Raw genomic sequence first — 17,275 nt, 5'->3', positions numbered from 1 at the left:
TGTGCTACTGCACTCCAGCCTGGGGAACACAGTGACTCTGTCCCAAAAAAGGAGCCAAGTTTCCTGACTTTCTCACGGAATCCTCCCGTGCTACTAAGGCCATTTCCCTGTGCCTGCCGGTGCCCGCTGTAAGCTCCGGCTGGCATTCTGCTTTTCTTGCGGTCGGTGAGTGCAGCTCGGCTCAGAAGCCACTTTTCTCATAAGCACCTCTGTCTCAGATAAAACTTCTTGACCTTTAGACAACTAAGTGTATTACAAATCTAAACACTTTTTACTAGAAAACAATCTGTGGATAGGTTATGTACGTAAAAAATATAAAAGCAATCTACAGAAGCAATGCTTAATCTCCCTATGTGTAGTTAATACCACAGAAAATAATCCTCTTTCCCCCAATGAAAAACTGTACTTGGAAACCTCTGTTCAGACACCAGGAAACCATGGGCTTTATTAATTACGTTTGACCAAATTAGTTGAAAAAATTAATGTTTATAAAAAATATAAGAACAAAAGTAAAATGTATTAAAATTGGTAAAGCATAGGGGCCATGCTAAAGAAACCACCACCAAGGAGAAAACAGCCTTCAGCTCATCACATGGAACTTACCATTCTGGTCTGGTAACCTCTACATCAATAACTGTTCCAGGAAGTGGATTCTGAAGTCTTCCTCCAGACTGAGCAAAAAATCTGGTGTTCACTCTTTTCTTCACCACAATTACCGTTAGTCTAGGGCTTAAAAATGATGATGAATGTAACTGCATTTAGCCAGTCATATTTTCAGGGCACTCATTCATTCAGGTGTTCAGATGCTCCATTTAAAAAGGAACACATCCCTCCTGGGGCGTATCATCTGTCCAGGTTGTGGAGAAGGATCAGGATCTTACTCTTGACAGGAGTAAAGACCACGGATAAACGGTGAGAGGGAAACCAAATGGCACATATGTCTTGTGACACACGGTCATGTAGATGGTTTATCCATAGACCAAACACATTACATACCAATCACACCAAAATGTTAAATCCAGCATGTCTTCAAAATTCACAATTTATAACCGTCTTCAGTGGGCATTTTCTACTGTGTAGAAAATATAATATTAACTCTAAAATCTTTGACAGGTAAGTGGATTTAAGTAGTGCTTTTCAAAATTACTGTTTCACAATATATCAGGGGATACACACAGACACACACTCATACATACATACTACATATTCATATACCTTTTTCAGGAGGAGTAACTTCATTTTCATACTAGTGTTTCACTGGAGTCTCAAATGACGTTTTGTGCAGACCCTAGGACAGCCCCACACTCCTTGGCCTACCACACGTCAGATGCGCCCATACTAGAGGCTGCCCTTTTTAGCCACCCATCCCCACCTGGATTCTTCAGGCGGCTCTCCTGTGTCCAGGTTCATCAGGCTTCTTGGCCTGGACACAGCCGTGCACTATCAGCTGTCCGTCCCGGCAGATCCCTGGCCCTTCTGCCCTCCCTCTGACCCTGCGGAGAGCAGCCCTGCACTTGCACTGCGTGGTCTGCTTGAGTACCTTTCACATCCTTTTCCACCCCCTCCTCCAGGCTCACTTCAAATCCTTCTGAAGCAGCCACACTTGTACACACACAATCCACGTAGTTAATCCATGAATTAGAACAGGTAGCAATTAGAACAGCACTGCCAGGTAGTAAGCACTAGATAAACATGATTATTAGCACCTCCATCTCCAACTACAACATTAGTTCCTTAAGAGGACAGATACACTTGATTTCCAACACTGGGAAGCAGAGGGTTTTATACAGTATGGACCTAGTAATGTCTGACTCGGCAATGTTGCTGATGTTTTTCACTGAAAATTGAATAGGGCAAGAAACTCAGTGAGAGTACTTGAGTAAGCAGAGGACATCTTCAGAAATGTCCCTATCTGCCTACGTAGACTACCGCTGCCCAGCGACTGCCCGTGCTAATAGCTCTGAATATAACAAAGCCACAACGAACGTGTTGAAAACGTGTGCAGCCCTCTGTTTCAAATGCCTCTGCCACTTACAGAGATTAAGTTCAGCATAGGGCCTTGTTAGAAAGTGATGACTATCTAGGACTTCATGACAGCATCTAAAACAAGTATCAGTCTTGGGAACGGAAGGACATAAGGTGGATAAAGTTAATCCTATAACATCACGAGAAACAATTTAGCAAATATAGTAACAAAAACAGGTCACAAATATGCTGGCATGACTTTCTGATTTGTTCTTGCATCAAACACTCTAAATCAGCTGCCCTGTGATACGTTGCTATAAAAGCTTAAAAGCAACATTTCAATTTGAAAGCAAACATTGTGGTTCTAATGATAACTATTAGACAAACATTGAAGTCCAAACTTTGCATTTTCTAAAAGTGAAGAATAATTTTCAGATATTTTACCTTTACGTACAACTTGAAGGTTTTTCCCAGAACTATCTACCATATATTGAATACTTACTGGATACTGTGTGAAGTCCATTAAGTATATTTTCATTTACGCCTTGCAATGCCTCAGTTAACTGTTCCCTTCTTCTACAAACGAAGCTAAAGCTGGGATTAACCAAACTCTGATTTTAAGACATATTGCTTTTTACCACTGATCCCTACTGCCACAGTTCACAGTGTGCAGTCTACTTCACGCAACAGTGCACTAAGTGTCAGCCCAAGCAGTCGACTTAGGTTCTCCTTCCCTGCAACGCTGTGTTCCCACTCGCTGATGGAGCTGGGTAGGCGCACCCACCGGCTGCACCAGGCTCCACTCTGCACACTCAGGATGACTGTGCACAGGTACTCATTCACTAGGGTGGCAACCTCCTTTTCAAGAGCCATTTCTGCCAGTCCTTCTGGGAATCAAACCCAAAGGACCCTAAGAAACAGAGATGACCCAGCAAGGCCAGGAGTGTGTACTCCTAGTAGCCCTACAATTCAGCTCAAGGGAATGTGACGAACTTGCACTATGACCTCTATTCATCATTTCTTGACAATTTCCTTCACTTCAGGTATGAGGAAATGACAATAAAGACTAGAAAACACTGTGTGCTCAAGTAGTAAATCGCAGGAAAAAAAGAGTAGGAAAGAAGCAGTCCAAGTCAGAGCCTCCTTTACCGCCTGCTGCACACACCACACCACACCTCCCCACACAGACAGAAAGGCCAAGTCAGAGAACAGCATACAATAAGGCTTCTAAAGCCTGAAAACAAAGTATCATTATTTGACAAAATACAAGCATTAAGAGTCTTAAGGGAATAGGAAAGAACATTAACTTTCATTTCCAAAATATTAAAAAATGCGTGGCCTTTTAATCTGAAACACAGCTATTTCAAAAAAGATAAAAACACTCCTGACTTTCTCTGAGACCTTCACGGCATCACATCTCATTTTAAGAAACGTCTGGGATAAACACTTATTGTGTGGGGCCTTTTAGCATTGGCCAAAGATGACTCAGAAGCCCGTTAGTAGAAATAAGGAATGACCTCTTGATGCTTGTCCTTTTCCTATGCACCAGATAAAATCAAGCCCCAGATGTGGCCAGTGGCTTTCAGAATCTCTCCTTTCTATAATGATACAAAATGCTAAAATACAAGAATAATGGGTGTGTAATATGTATGTGCAAGCACACGAAACAGGATCCAAGATCTTCCAAATATCCTGAAAAGTTCAATCTTTAAATCTGTAATGTATTATGCACTTAGCCCTTAATACAACAGTCCCTGATTTCAAATCACTCACAGATCTGATAAAGAGAAAGAGGACTAGTTAACGTAACTGATTAGAATGGCTCTCTTGCAATGGTACACATTTTATTGACTCATAACGGCACTGACGGAAATGTCTGTAGGAGAGCAGAGGAAGACAAAAACCAATATGGGTTTCAAAGGAAAACAAGCGCAGCATCTGGATACCATCCTCGGCTGTCCACATCGCTTAAAAGGACAAAGTAGAGGCTGGGAGTTGTGGCTCACGCCCGTCATCCCAGCACTTTAGGAGGCCAAGATGGGTGGATCACCTGAGGATGGGAGTTTGAGACCAGCTTGGCAAACGTGGTGAAACCCCGTCTCTACTAAAAATACATAAATTAGCCGGGTGTGGTGGTGCATGCCTGTAATTCCAGCTACTCAGGAGGCTGGGACAGGAGAATCACTTGAACCTGGGAGGCGGAGGTTGCAGTGAGCTGAGATTGTGCCACTGCACTCCAGCCTAGGCAACAGAGCGAGACTCCATCTCAAAAAAAAAAAAAAAAAAAGGGAGAAAGTAGAACTACCCCTGCCCCATGAGACTAGATGCTCGCCAATCACCTTACTGATCAAACACTAGTCAAGTCCACAAGGAAATGAAACAAGTATTCAGTAAGCTAAGACTGTCAGGAACACTTATTTCAATAATGAATCCTGTGGATGCCTTTGGATGTACAGAATTATCAGATACTTGCACTCCAAGGCCTTAGGTAAGAAAGAAAGCTGATCGATGATTGGTAATGGTGTCTTACTGTCCCATTCTGTGAAGGAATGACCCTCTATACTACCCCTCGACACAGCCTTCTTGTGAAAAATTTCCAATAGAAACTTCCCTCTGCCCTTCCCATCACCTCAAAGGCCCTACTGTCCCTATCAAGTTAGATTCTCCCTCATCCTTTCATCTTGTGAGGCTAATTTCAAAGATACAAAGGTGCAGTTTTATAAAAAGAAAATGCTTTACAATTTGCATGCTTACTTGTAACCTCTACCAATGGATTTTAGACAATCCAAAAACTGTGGCACTTCGTAGTTCACCAGTGTTTTGAGCTGGCCGTCTCCTACGCCATCGCGGTACACGATGATCCGGCTGGGCATGTACTCATTGCAGCTATTCCAAGCCCTCAGAGCCGCTGAAACAGGCCAGAGAAGTTTTACGTCAATTCATGCCTACGGCACAACTCGTCTGTTCTTCCCAAAGTCTGGGCCCATCAATAACACAGTTCAGGGTAATTTCTGGAAGACCCCAGTTTAGAGAGCAGAACGGCAACCCCACAGGCGACTAACCTTGCAGGCAGACTTTGAGCCCATCTACCAGCTCCTGTCCTCTATCCTGAAATATGCAGCGTGAGAACCAGCTATTCAGAGAAAAACACAGCTAGAATAAGAATGCAATTGTCTATCAATTTTTCCTTTCTGAATTATTCTATATTTATTTCACTCTTAGCAATCTGTCATCTTTGTAACTGCCTTAAAGACATCTGTTAACATCTCCAAATACTTTATAAAACCTTACACAGAAGGAGCAGGATACAAGAGATCCCGTATCAGCATCACAAACTGTGTCTGTTTTCATTACAAATCAGTACCATGATTCCAGCTGCTGGGGAGAAAACAGAATTGAGCTATAATACCCAGAGGCGCTGTCCAGGTTTATTACACCTAAATACGCACAGAAGCACACTCATGGCTGTGCTCTTGAGAAACTATTCATTGTAAGTTTCACTCTTCTAAAAGATAAAAGACCTTCAGCTCCATCCGTTACCTCTAGCAAACTAATGCAGGAACAGAAAACCAAATACTACCTGTTTTCACTTATAAGCGGCAGCTAAATGATGAGAACTCATGGACGCAAAGAGGACAACAACAGACACCAGGGCCTACTTGAGGGTGGAAGGTGGGAGGAGGGAGAAGAGCAGAAAAAATAACTACTGGGTACTAGGCTTAGTACCTGAGTGATGAAATAATCTGAACCACAAACCCCATGACACGAGTTTACCTATGTAACAAACCTGCACATGCACCCCTGAAACTACAAGTTGAAAATGATAAGACCTTGAAACATATCCATTACTAATGTCAACAACTAACATGCCTTCAGTTTTCATATATTACTATTCTTGGCAATTCCCTTAGTTCCAAGAAAAGCACTGAAAAATAATGCTATTATGTTGAAATACAAGTGACTGGGTAAACTGAAGTGGTTTTTCTCCATCAAAATGTGAAACTACATTTCAGTGGCCAGTAAATATTATTAAACAAATACATTTTTAGAGAGAGTCACATTTAACAAGATGTACTCGCCAATACATATGATTAAAAAAAATCTGAAATGCAGTTTGACGAATACAGGATGAAAGTCATTCAAGAGCTAGGGTAGGTCATTATTTTCCTTTCCTAAGTTCGATGCTGTATATGATTGAGAAACTGGAAGGATAACAACGAAGAATGAACAGTACTCCTGAGCCCCCAGAAGCCTGCTTTATGTCCTCACTGCCACCCACAGTAGCCCAGTCTCACTCACCGGGTCATCCCTTCATTGATGCTGGCAACAAATCCTGCGATTGACCTCCGCCCAGCTGTCGTGTCATGGTAACAATCGATGCCAACGATCATCACGAGCTTCAGCTTCCATACAAATATGGTAATTTTAGATACAATGGAGTACCAGCAACATTTAAAAAGTAAATCCACGTTCTTAAATACCAATTTTAAAACGGCATCTACCAATTAAATCAAACTCACGGGGATGTCCACCCTCCAGAGCTCTCCTCCCATCTTGCAGTTCATCTGTAGGGCAATCTTTGTAGCAATGGCCATGACAGTTTGCTGTTTGCCTAAGGTTCGGGCCACCACACACTGACTTGGGGTAGGGCAATCTGTACACAGGTATTTTTTAATAGCATCATATTTGTCCTTCCGATTACTTGACAACAGACAGACAACCTGAAAACAAAGTGCCCTTGTTACAAAGAATTAGGAGACAGATGATTAAGAGCAAGGGAGAGGACAGGAAACTAAACTCACCTGTGAAGTGTCAATGTCAAGAACATGATCATTTATTTTACTATTCATTTCAGCCACACAGCTAATCAGTAGGACATTAACAAATACTGCTCATCATGTTCAACTAAATGATAATTGCACGTGAAGGAAATAAATCATGTTAAGCAAACTATGAGTCAAAACTGAATACTGTTTAAACTTGAGAACTTAAATATGCTCTATGTAACCAGCACAGAAAAATTTAGTGACAAGTGACAGGTAGACAGATTAAAGATTTCCCACAGTCTTCATTTACTCATGATTCACCTACAATCGTAACTGGTAAGCTTTAAAGCTCTGGATTGAGAATCTGATCAAATTATGAACTTCCACAGGCGGTCCATGGACAATTCTGGGGACAAAACAGAGCGCCTGATCTCAACGTGCCCCTGCCCCAATTCTGGGCATCCAAGTTTAACTTTCTGGAGTTTGGTTTGTTTTGTTTTTGAGATGGAGTTTTGCTCTTGTTGCCCAGGCTGGAGTGCAGTGGCGCGATCTCGGCTCACTGCAACCTCCGCCTCCCAGGTTCAACTGATTCTCCTGCCTCAGCCCCCAGAGTAGCTGGGACTACAGGTTCGCACCACCATGCCTGGCTAATTTTTGTATTTTTAGTAGAGATGGGGTTTCATCGTGTCGGCCAAGATGTTCTCAATCTCCTGACTTGTGATCCGCCTGCCTCGGCCTCCCAAAGTGCTGGGATTACAGGTGTGAGCCACCGCGCCTGGCCTGAATCCAGCTTTTAACTCATTGCCATGTTCTCCAATTTATATTCCCAGATTCTTCTCTTCCCTTTTTATAGTGCCCGGCAAAATAATTTTCCCACCTTGGGTGTTTCCATTACCCAGATAACATAATAGCTATCTGCCTGTGGGATCTAAAGTGTGACATGAAGGGCTAAAATAATGAACACATTAGAGGAAGCCAATTCATTTCTTAGGCTTACGGCAGCACAGATGTATTGTTTATCACTAAATCTGTCTTTGCCAACTCATTGCGATGTGGCTGTATGAAAACTCAACGGGGCAGAAGAAACTCATCCTAGCACTCGATACCCCACAATGTGCTGCTGTCTTCAGAATGTTTCCTGTGAACTAGATATGTACTTTCAACTTGTTTTTAAAATAGCCAAGGATATAAATGCCTAATAATCAGTGAAATTGCTGAACTAATTATTGTTCACATGCATGTCATTTTTCCCTTCCTACTTTACAATCATAATCACATAATAGTAGAACCTATCATAATTTTCCTTACCACTTACATCTTAATCTCATATTGTCATTCTATCTTTTGCAAGTTCCATGTTCCCTCAGCAGGTCTCTGGCAATTTTATGCTACAGGTATAAAAAGCAATAGGAATTGACTGAACTTCTATGTGTCACCCACTACAGTCCCAGGCTACTATGAACTTTGTATGTCAGTTTTCTAACAATAACCAACCAACTCTGCTAAAAATAAGGAGAGCTGATTGCCTTGGAGATTTTATCAGGCAGGGCCCCAACAAAATAGATGGAATATTCAAACTGGACAAGTTGAGAGAACCTGAATAAAAGGACTACTTGTAAGACACCCTCCCCAACACCCAGGGGCTCATGTCAGCAAGGGCAGGGCAGGGAATGGTTACGGGAACAGGGCATGGGGGTGTAGAGTGCAAAGAAAGCTCTTCAGGGGTCATGGTCTTTGGCTCGGCTGTGCTTTCACTTCTGCAAAGTAAATGTCTAAGCCCTACTCTCTTCCACTATGGACCAGGAAGTCTTGAGGCCACAATTCCAAGTTCTTGGACAAAGACTGAATGCAAAGGAGATTCTAGACCAAATGTGATTAAGACTTGGACAACTCCGGGGTTCCCTGACAATGAGTCTGGCTCTATTTTGCTACATTAGGCTGGGTGTGTGGACTTACAAGAAAACGATGGCACTGCATATCATGTTTATAAAGGCTACACTCTAGATACGGACTAAAAACAACCATATCAATGTTGATAGAATTTCAGGGGTGGGAGGAGTGTTAGAGAAGAAATATAACTTAGAAAGCTTTCAAGTTGAAAACTTTGCTGGAAAACACAAAGGCAAGTTTGAGAGAAGTGTGTCAGAAGTGTGTGCAGGGGTGTGTGCATGAGAGAGAGGATGAGCAGGATGGCAGCCTGACCACGCCTAAAGCACACCATGGTGAACAAGGACAGGCCATAGTCATACAACATGCTGGTGCCTGGAATATAGAAGGCCCCGTTCTCAGTGCTGGGGACGCGACAGGAACGAGGCAGATGGCCTTGTACTAGAGAGCAGTGTGCGAGAGTGACGGACAGTTTCTAACCAACAATTTATAGAAAGCTGGACAAACAGTGAAGTCAAGACATACCTGACAGCCTAAAAAACTAGCTTGAGAAAAGGGGGGTAATTTTCCCCTGAATAATTCAAAACACTGATGGGATTGGGAAAATGAAGAGTTAACTCAGACTCACTGAGTTTGAGGAGCTGATTGGTGGCGGCAGCAGCAACAGTGATTAACATGTCCTGGGCTACTAGGGAGGGGCCGGGCATGACACTGCCATTAAACTTCAGAAGTGCTGTGAGGGTTCACTACTATTATTACTACCACCTAAATCTGTTCAGAAAAGGAAATAAAGCCAGAAGCACTTGATGAAGATCAGGCAAATGGCTGAGCCGGGATGTGAACCCAGGGGTTTGATTTCAGAGTTTACCCTCTTGATAACTGTGCTACAGATTACAACAAAAATGAAACCACAACACACACTTGCTGCATGTCCCCACAATTTCAGATCACCAATGAAAACCACCCGTCACATTAAGTGGCTGCCATCATCTAATGTCCCCGTCTCCAATTCCTAACCCTCTGCACCTCCCACACACCCACGCTAGGTAGCGAGACTCTGGCAAACAGGCATATGGGCTCTTCGGGACTCAGTCCTCCCCTCCCGAGTCATCACTCACTCACCTGGATGGGTGGGTCAAGCACACACAACAACAACACGTTTGCAGATAAAAGGGGAAAGAGCTTAGGAGAGTGGTTGCATCCCTATCCCGACCCCTCGGGGTGACGTGGATGCATGCGGAAGCTGACAAGCTGCTGAGTGTCACTCAGGGCTCCCTGCTCTCTGCGACCCTATTCTTCCCATACCTGGCACTAGGCTGTCTGGGGAGCTTCCATGTAATTACGCAATCATACGTCTACGTGTGCCGAACAACAGCTGATTTTTACTTCTGTGCTTTTCTGTATTTTCCAAATTTTCTAGACTAAGTAAAGCCTTTGGGTCTGAATAAATTGAAGATGGCTTTGTTTTTCTCCACCCCTTCCTCACCTTTTGCAGTGTGTAAATCAAACTCCCAGGTGCACAACTAAAGCTAGCATTAGCTTAGCTACTTTATGGTTACAAAACATATTTTGTGCCTAGTTTGAGAACCTATTAACATTTGAAAAAAGAACTCCAAGTTCCAAAATGTACACATGCCCCCTTTGAAAAAGCTCTTTCACCGAAAACTGCCTATATGTCAATTAGTTACTTACTATCTGGGTGTCTGCTGTGACCTTTTGCTGTAAGACTCTTAAGTAGGCTTCAGTTCTGTCATCCACTTCAATCCTAGAATGAAAGTACACAATCCAACACTCAGACACAGTAGCGACAAATGGACCGTGCATAAACACCTTCCTGTGTAACACACGAAACGTTTCTGTATAAAACATGAAATCAAACACCGAGACTAGCCATTCATGCCAAGGGCTGTTTCTAATACAAACGAGCAATATTTTAAGCACGCAGGTTTCAGAAACTGTCTTACTTGGTTGTTTCTCCCACCCATTCTTAGTTATTAAAATACGTTTCTGTTTATCTGCATTACAGGGAGCCACATCAAATCTTTCAACTAAGATAACGTAGTTTGTATTTTTAATAGTTCCCACCCCCTCCAAATGACTGCTAAGCAATTTTCAGAGCAGAAATGACTTGATTAACTTACATTATTGCTTTTTTCATTTGGATGCCCATGGCTGGTGTAACTTTAAATAGATTTTGTATCAATGAATTGGCTGCTTCATAATTTCTTCGCGTATAGATCAACAGCCAGTTATCTAGTGGCTTAACACTAATTAATGGTGCACCTCTTGTTTCTCTGGACCAATCTGCAAATTGTGGATTGTAATCAAACTAGAAGAGAGTTCAGACACACTGTAAATTCCATTGTAAGTTCTCAGTGATCAAGCCAAAAAGTCTTCAATAATTCTACCATGGCATATTTTGAAACTTAGTGTACTACTTTTACGCTTGAATTAAAGGGACAGAGAAAATGTCCTCAATAGGGGTAGACTCTAAAATATATCCAAAGGATGATGGCAATTTTACTTAAAATACACTCATACTGACAGCTGCCACACAAATGCTTACTTGGACCAGGTACTTCCCTAAGTGCTTTAGTTGCATTCTCCTTAATCTTTTAAAAAATCTTACAAGTATAGCTACTCTTTTCTTCATAATGAAAATATTAAAAAATAAGGCTTTGAGAGTAAAACAACTTGACTGAGGTGTTATATGCCGCAAGCAAGCTGCAAAAACATCTGACAGCAAGACAGAAAGTGAAATAAACGCGAGGCACAGCACCCGAGTGCTGCTCATCACAGGGAGCAGCCCGGTGTCTTCTGCGTGTCCTGGCCACCTCCCTGCCTGGCCTCACGCAGGGGATAGCGTAAACAATGCAACCAGAATATTAAATTACATTGTGAGATCACTGTTCACAGGACATTTCAAAGGCAGGAAGGACATTTTCTAAAAAAAAAAAAAAAAAAAAAAAAAAAAATTAAAAATGTTGGCACTTTACAGTGCTTTAATTACACTAAAAATATTTTTAGAATACTTTTCCTTTTCTGAAAATGAAACATAAAAGGTATCATAATAATTAATATATTATCTCTAAAAACAAATGATCCAGGCCAATCAAATCAGGGATTTTCCATCATTTTAGTGGCAGTCAAAATATGAACCCAAGCAGAGAGTTAGGATTCTACACTTTAGCTCAATTTATTGAAAAAAAAAAAAAAATCGAACCACTTTTTAGCTAAGTCTTACAGATGATTTTTGAGGACCCAGCTACAGGCTCCATATTCTCTAGGGCTTCCACGTTTTCTCCTCCTGGGGTGTACCTATTTCTGAGGTCCCGGGCTGTTCATGTGGGTTGATAGAGAGTGGATGTGCAAGGGGAGAAGAGAAAGGTGAGGAAAAGATCATTCTGGCATGGAACTCAGTTCTTCCCACTTGCTTTATTGTGATCTGACCCAAGCCTCACTTGATTGTCAACTTTAAAAGCTGCCTTACTCGGAGCTTGCAGTGAGCTGAGATTGCACCACTGTACTCCTGCCTGGGGGACAGAGCGAGACTCCGTCTCAAAAACAACAACACCACCAACGAAAAACTGCCTTACTGTTTTTCCACCTTGATGAATCTTTTCTGTTTGCAAAATTCTTCCTGAGAAGGACAGTAAGTTGGAATCAAAGCTCAAACCCCAGTCTCGAAGCTCCCTTTGAACATTATCGTTTCTGTAAATTTAACACATTTACATGCGACTCAACAAAGAGACACAGCAAGAAGACACAGTCAAACAGATATCCACTCCAGCCTACAACACACTCCAAGGTCGCCGTCAGGGTGAAGGCGCTGGTGAGAATGCCAGCTGGCACAGGAGCACAGTCATCTTTCTCTCATCACCTTCAGGCTTCTCTTCATGACATTCTTTAACTTAAAATTCTGATGCCCAAACTTTCTCCCCGTCAAAGGAAACCCCTTGATATAACAAAGATAGAAAAAAGATTTGACCAGAAACATCCCCTTTTTCTGTTGTCACCTTTTGCTAACGGAAAAGTTAGAAAGACTACGCACTGCAAAGTTTAACTTCATTATTTCCTGAGGAATAAGTGAGGTATAGGTAGCCTTGCTTAGAAACACGAAGAACAAGCCCACCCCAAATACTACAGATACCAAAGGAGAAAGTTACTTTCTGCCACTCCCTCAAAAGATACCCCTCAAAGCCACATAAAATACTAAACACAAAACTGAAACCCTGCCCCAGTGAAATCAATGACTTACTTATGAATGTAATCAATGAGTCGTCCCACTTCACGCTGCCTTTGCTCTGGAGTTAGTCTTGTATGAACGGCTAAGTCTTTCATCACGTTAAAATCATTACGCATTTTATCAGTTAGACCTTTAAATAAGACATTTAAAGGCATATGGTTAAAGAAATAATGATCAGGTCTAAATAACTGGAGTATAGGGTGATGGTGAGTGGGACTTCCCAGGAGACAAAGCAGTTTTAATAAAAGGTTTTCTGGGGGGAGGGAAGGGGAAGTAAAGGAATGTCTGAGGACTCCTAGGAAAGAAAGGGTAAGTCCAGTGGCTTCCTTCCGAGTACATGAAATGCAACAGTACCTGTAAGATAGCAGAGCTCAGGAATGAGCATGGCAGGCCCTGGCAGTGTCCCCCCAGGGCCCCGCCTTCTCTTGGGCTGGCTGACCAAGACAGGCTGCTTCAAGTCGGTGATCTCTTGGTTGTACTGCTGCTCAAGAGAGGAAAGAGTTGCTGTTCACGGCAAATGCCTCGAGGAGCATCTCAGTGGGCAAAAAGGGTTTCATTTTTTAAAAAAATAAAGAGCTGATGCCAATAGCAAGGCTGATAATAGCTTCAGAGTAAAGTTTTAAAAAGGCATGTTTTTTAACATTCTTAAAACAGAGGTTGTGACTTCTATGCTCTACTGAGTGCCCTATCTTTTTCCTAAAAACTGTGATGGTCCAGGACAGTATGGTTCTGAGTTCAGACTTTGTTAGTCACAGTTCTCATTGCTTAATTGTTTATTTCTTGGTTTAGAAACAGTAGTCTGTGTAACTCTGCAACTTCACCATAGGATGATTCCTCTAAAACTATTCTCTGTTATTGAGAGAACTTACTAATAAAAGCAGTCTCACCGTAAGAATAAAGAGGGGAAGGGAAGAAGTTCCTATGCTACGGGGCATTTTTAATCAGAAAAAGTATTTTATAAAATCTTGATATTTTCAAGAAGTCAAATTTCAATTGAGAAGTATTAAGGTTCCCCAGATGCAATCACTGCCCAAAATAAGCATTTACAATTTGTTAAACAATAAAAAATGACATTCATTTTTTTTTTTTTTGAAGATGGAGTCTCGCTCTGTCACCCAGGCTGGAGTGCAGTGGCATGATCTTGGCTCACTGCAACCTCTGCCTCCCGGGTTCAGGTGATTCTCCTGCCTCAGCCTCCTGCATAGCTGGGATTACAGGTGCACACCACCGTGCCTGGCTAATTTTATATTTTTAGTAGAGACAGGGTTTCAACATGTTGGCCAGGCTGGTCTCCAATTCCTGACCTCAGGTGATCTGCCTGTCTTAGCCTCCCAAAGTGCTAGGATTAGAGGCGTGAGTCACGGCACCCAGCCAATATTCATGATTTAATGTCCTCAAAAGATGAGCTCTCTGGCCTCCAGCTCAGCTCGGCAATTCTAGAACCATGACAGACTTTGTTTGAGTTCTCTTCAGTACAGGTTCTGGCTCTGTGTCTCAAAGATCCTCTTTCCTACCATATCCTGTATCTTGCCGAAAACAGATTTTCTTAGCATCCTGCTTAAATCAGATCCAGCTTTAAAAAGAAAACCCACACACCTCCACTGAGCACACCAGAAGAACAAAAAACCACACATCTCCACTGAGCACACCAGAAGAACAAACCACACACTTCCACTGAGCACACCAGAAGAACATCATCACAGCATGTCCTTAATCTGCCTCTCATCAGCAGACTAAGGGTGCTTGCATATTTCTTATTCCTAGCATATGACAAGGTCCTGGCCACCTACTACAAACCCTCGTAAATTAAGAAACCATGAATTCTAGCCCGTTCTTGACTTGTTTCAAATAAGAAAATTTTAAGTAGAACCCTCATATCTGACCTCTGCTTCACGTAGCTATACTACCTATTTTATCACGTTTTAAAATGAGGAGTCTGGGAACAGTTACCCTCCACACCACATCACTGACTTGCAAACACACATGGTAGAAGTGTGGTCGTAATTTCAGAAGTGTGTCCTCTCTCACCCTATTTCACCCAAGGCCTTAAGGGCATGGTTCCTGATACAGAACTTGTACTCGCTACGCCCCCTCCACTTTTATATTCTTAGGTGCCAAACAGCCTGTCATTCATTCATTCATTTATTTATTTGAGACAGAGTTTCATTCTGTCGCCCAGGCTGGAGTGCTGTGGTGCTATCTCGGCTCACTGCAACCTCCGTCTCCCGAGTTCCAGCGATTCCTCCTGCCTCAACCTCGTGAGTAGCTGGAATTACAGGCATATGCCACCACACCCAGCTAATTTTTGTATTTTTAGTAGAGACGAGGTTTCACCATGTTGGTCAGGCTGGTCTCAAACTCCTGACCTTAGGTGATCCACACACCTCGGCCTCCCAGAGTGCTGGGATTGCAGGCATGACCCATCGTGCCTGGCCCTGTCAAATATTTTTAAACATTTTCCTCTACACCTGAAAAAACAGCACTCTCATTTTTATTAGACATTACTGTTAAACCTTTCATTTTAAAAACCAACTATGACCTTCTCTACCAAACACCCTTCCTTCTTCTACTCTGTTTCCTAGATATTATCTTCAATCCCAAACCATCACTTACTAGTAAAACTGCATTTCTACCAGAAAATCTAAGAATGCTTTGATTCTTTTAAATATCTTAACGTCAACCTCTTTCATTAATTATTTCTACTAAAGACATCTGATTATCCCTGATTTCCAGAGAAGTCTTCCCTAGAGAAAGAAGCTGAGCTGAGATCTCAAGCACAAGCATACAAGGTGTGTCCAACAGAGGGGACACAACCCTATGTTTAGTCTAAAGGCACAGTGGGGGACACGCCATGAGAATAAAGCAGCAAGCAGGGTCTCATGGAGAAAGATCACCACACTTCACCAGACACAGGGCCACGGGTGCCACATCATTTCTGGGTGGAAGGGGAGGAAGAAGAACAGATGTGTATGAGTTGATTGATCAGAAGGTAGAGGAAATAAATACTAAGACTTGTTAAATGAATTATAAAAATAGGGCCTGGACAGGAGATGCCATTTAGAAAAGGAGAAAAATGAAGGCAATTCAGATAACAAGGTGAGTGACAGAACTGGACAAAAGAGTACTAGGAGGCAGGGGAAGGTGCGGAGATCTGACGTGTGACTCATCCACCATTTGTTTATTCAAATACCCAAGAATCTACTTAGGCATGGGGTATATAAACCATAAAATCTCTTGCCTCTGTCCAAGTTACCTTATCTGCATTGACCAAGAGCACCGAGTAGGGGCCGTGTTGAGAAGACAGAACACATTCAACACTGGCAACATGGGAGAGGTATGTTTGAGTCATCCAAATACTTAAGAACAACCAGGCAGCTAAGCTTAGACAAGTCTAGGCTGGAACTGGAAGTCTGGGGATTCTTAACATTTCATGCCTGAAGCCTGGGCAGAGGAGACTGGAAATCACCCAGGGAGTGAACATATAGTGAAAGGGGTCTGGGCAGAGCTCCTAAGTATGATAACACGTAAAACACCACTTACAGGAGGATGAGCTGCCACAGGACCCTCAGTACCAGTCAGGGAAGGGGAGAGATTCCACTGACCTTGCTTCAGGTTTAAATCACATTTTCAGCTGATGTTTCCTTTATATTTGCTGTTGATATACCAACTCCTACCATCCCTGAGAGTGATCACTAAAATTAACGACAGAAAAATGCCACAACTCATTCCTCACAGTAACCTCTGACACCCAGAGGGATCCAGGTTAGGCATGGTTGGAGTCCTCAAGGAGTAAAGAGGCTGAAAACAGTGGGAGGAAAGACATGCTGAAATGACCCCTGGCTGTTCCCATCTTGCCAGGAATAAGGTCAGCCCTTCACGCAGCATCTCATAGAATCCCTCCCTCCGTAGTGGCCTCTCATCTTTTCAGTCACATCAGAGCAGCTGGACAGCAGCACACAGACCTTTCCAAGGCCACCGATAAGATGCATACTTTCCATGAAAAATATGAATACTTTTCATATTTAAGCTCATTTATCCAAATTTTTAGAAACAGGAAATACTCTATTGAAAGTAGAAGAAAATGTGAAATGTTAGCAATTCAAAGACAAGTTTTGAGATTTTAATTGATAGTTTTCTAGAAATAATCTTCCTGCGCTTTTAACATATCAAATGGAATGTGACGTTCTAAGGATTTGGGGGCCAGATCTGCTCATCTCTGAGTACTGAAACAATGTTAGCATGCATTCTTATGTGAACAGTTCAGTTTCTTCTAGTCAATAGTTGTTCTTTCCTGCTATTTGCCTTTGATGATCTTTTCAAAACTAGAATCATCTCTTTAAAAACTGTTTTAGATGATCGCCCAAAAGACTGATCTAGCCTGTGCTAACAAGCCTGTCTGCATTTTGTTAAC

The 17,275-nt window shown here is 42.3% G+C and overlaps 1 protein-coding gene across 39 annotated transcripts in view; it reads right to left on the bottom strand.

Annotated features, from left to right (window-relative positions):
* PIWIL1 (piwi like RNA-mediated gene silencing 1) overlaps nucleotides 1–17,275 on the bottom strand; it is a 93,658-nt gene that overhangs the window by 63,533 nt on the left and 12,850 nt on the right. For 15 of the 39 annotated variants that reach the window (XR_010148196.1, XR_010148194.1, XR_010148195.1 and 12 more), the window contains exons 10-19: nucleotides 13,219–13,345; nucleotides 12,877–12,994; nucleotides 12,215–12,329; nucleotides 10,760–10,947; nucleotides 10,311–10,383; nucleotides 6,486–6,686; nucleotides 6,265–6,368; nucleotides 5,028–5,098; nucleotides 4,720–4,873; nucleotides 604–729 (exon numbers count right to left, since the gene is read on the bottom strand). Coding sequence is in view for 19 of the 39 variants with exons in the window: in XM_016924642.3 (XP_016780131.1) it covers nucleotides 604–729; nucleotides 4,720–4,873; nucleotides 5,028–5,098; nucleotides 6,265–6,368; nucleotides 6,486–6,686; nucleotides 10,311–10,383; nucleotides 10,760–10,947; nucleotides 12,215–12,329; nucleotides 12,877–12,994; nucleotides 13,219–13,345 (1,277 nt within the window). In the remaining 20 variants the exon portion in view is untranslated. Of the gene's footprint in view, nucleotides 1–603; nucleotides 730–3,771; nucleotides 4,016–4,719; nucleotides 4,874–5,027; nucleotides 5,099–6,264; nucleotides 6,369–6,485; nucleotides 6,687–10,310; nucleotides 10,384–10,759; nucleotides 10,948–12,214; nucleotides 12,330–12,876; nucleotides 12,995–13,218; nucleotides 13,346–17,275 lie in introns of those variants that run through there. The other 24 variants (XR_010148202.1, XR_010148197.1, XR_010148199.1 and 21 more) reach the window with 3 other exon arrangements.

This window comes from Pan troglodytes, chromosome 10, assembly GCF_028858775.2.
Source record: "Pan troglodytes isolate AG18354 chromosome 10, NHGRI_mPanTro3-v2.0_pri, whole genome shotgun sequence".
Classification (NCBI taxonomy): domain Eukaryota; kingdom Metazoa; phylum Chordata; class Mammalia; order Primates; family Hominidae; genus Pan; species Pan troglodytes.
The sequence above is the reverse complement of the archived record's forward strand: the minus strand, read 5'-3'. Positions and strand labels throughout refer to the sequence as shown.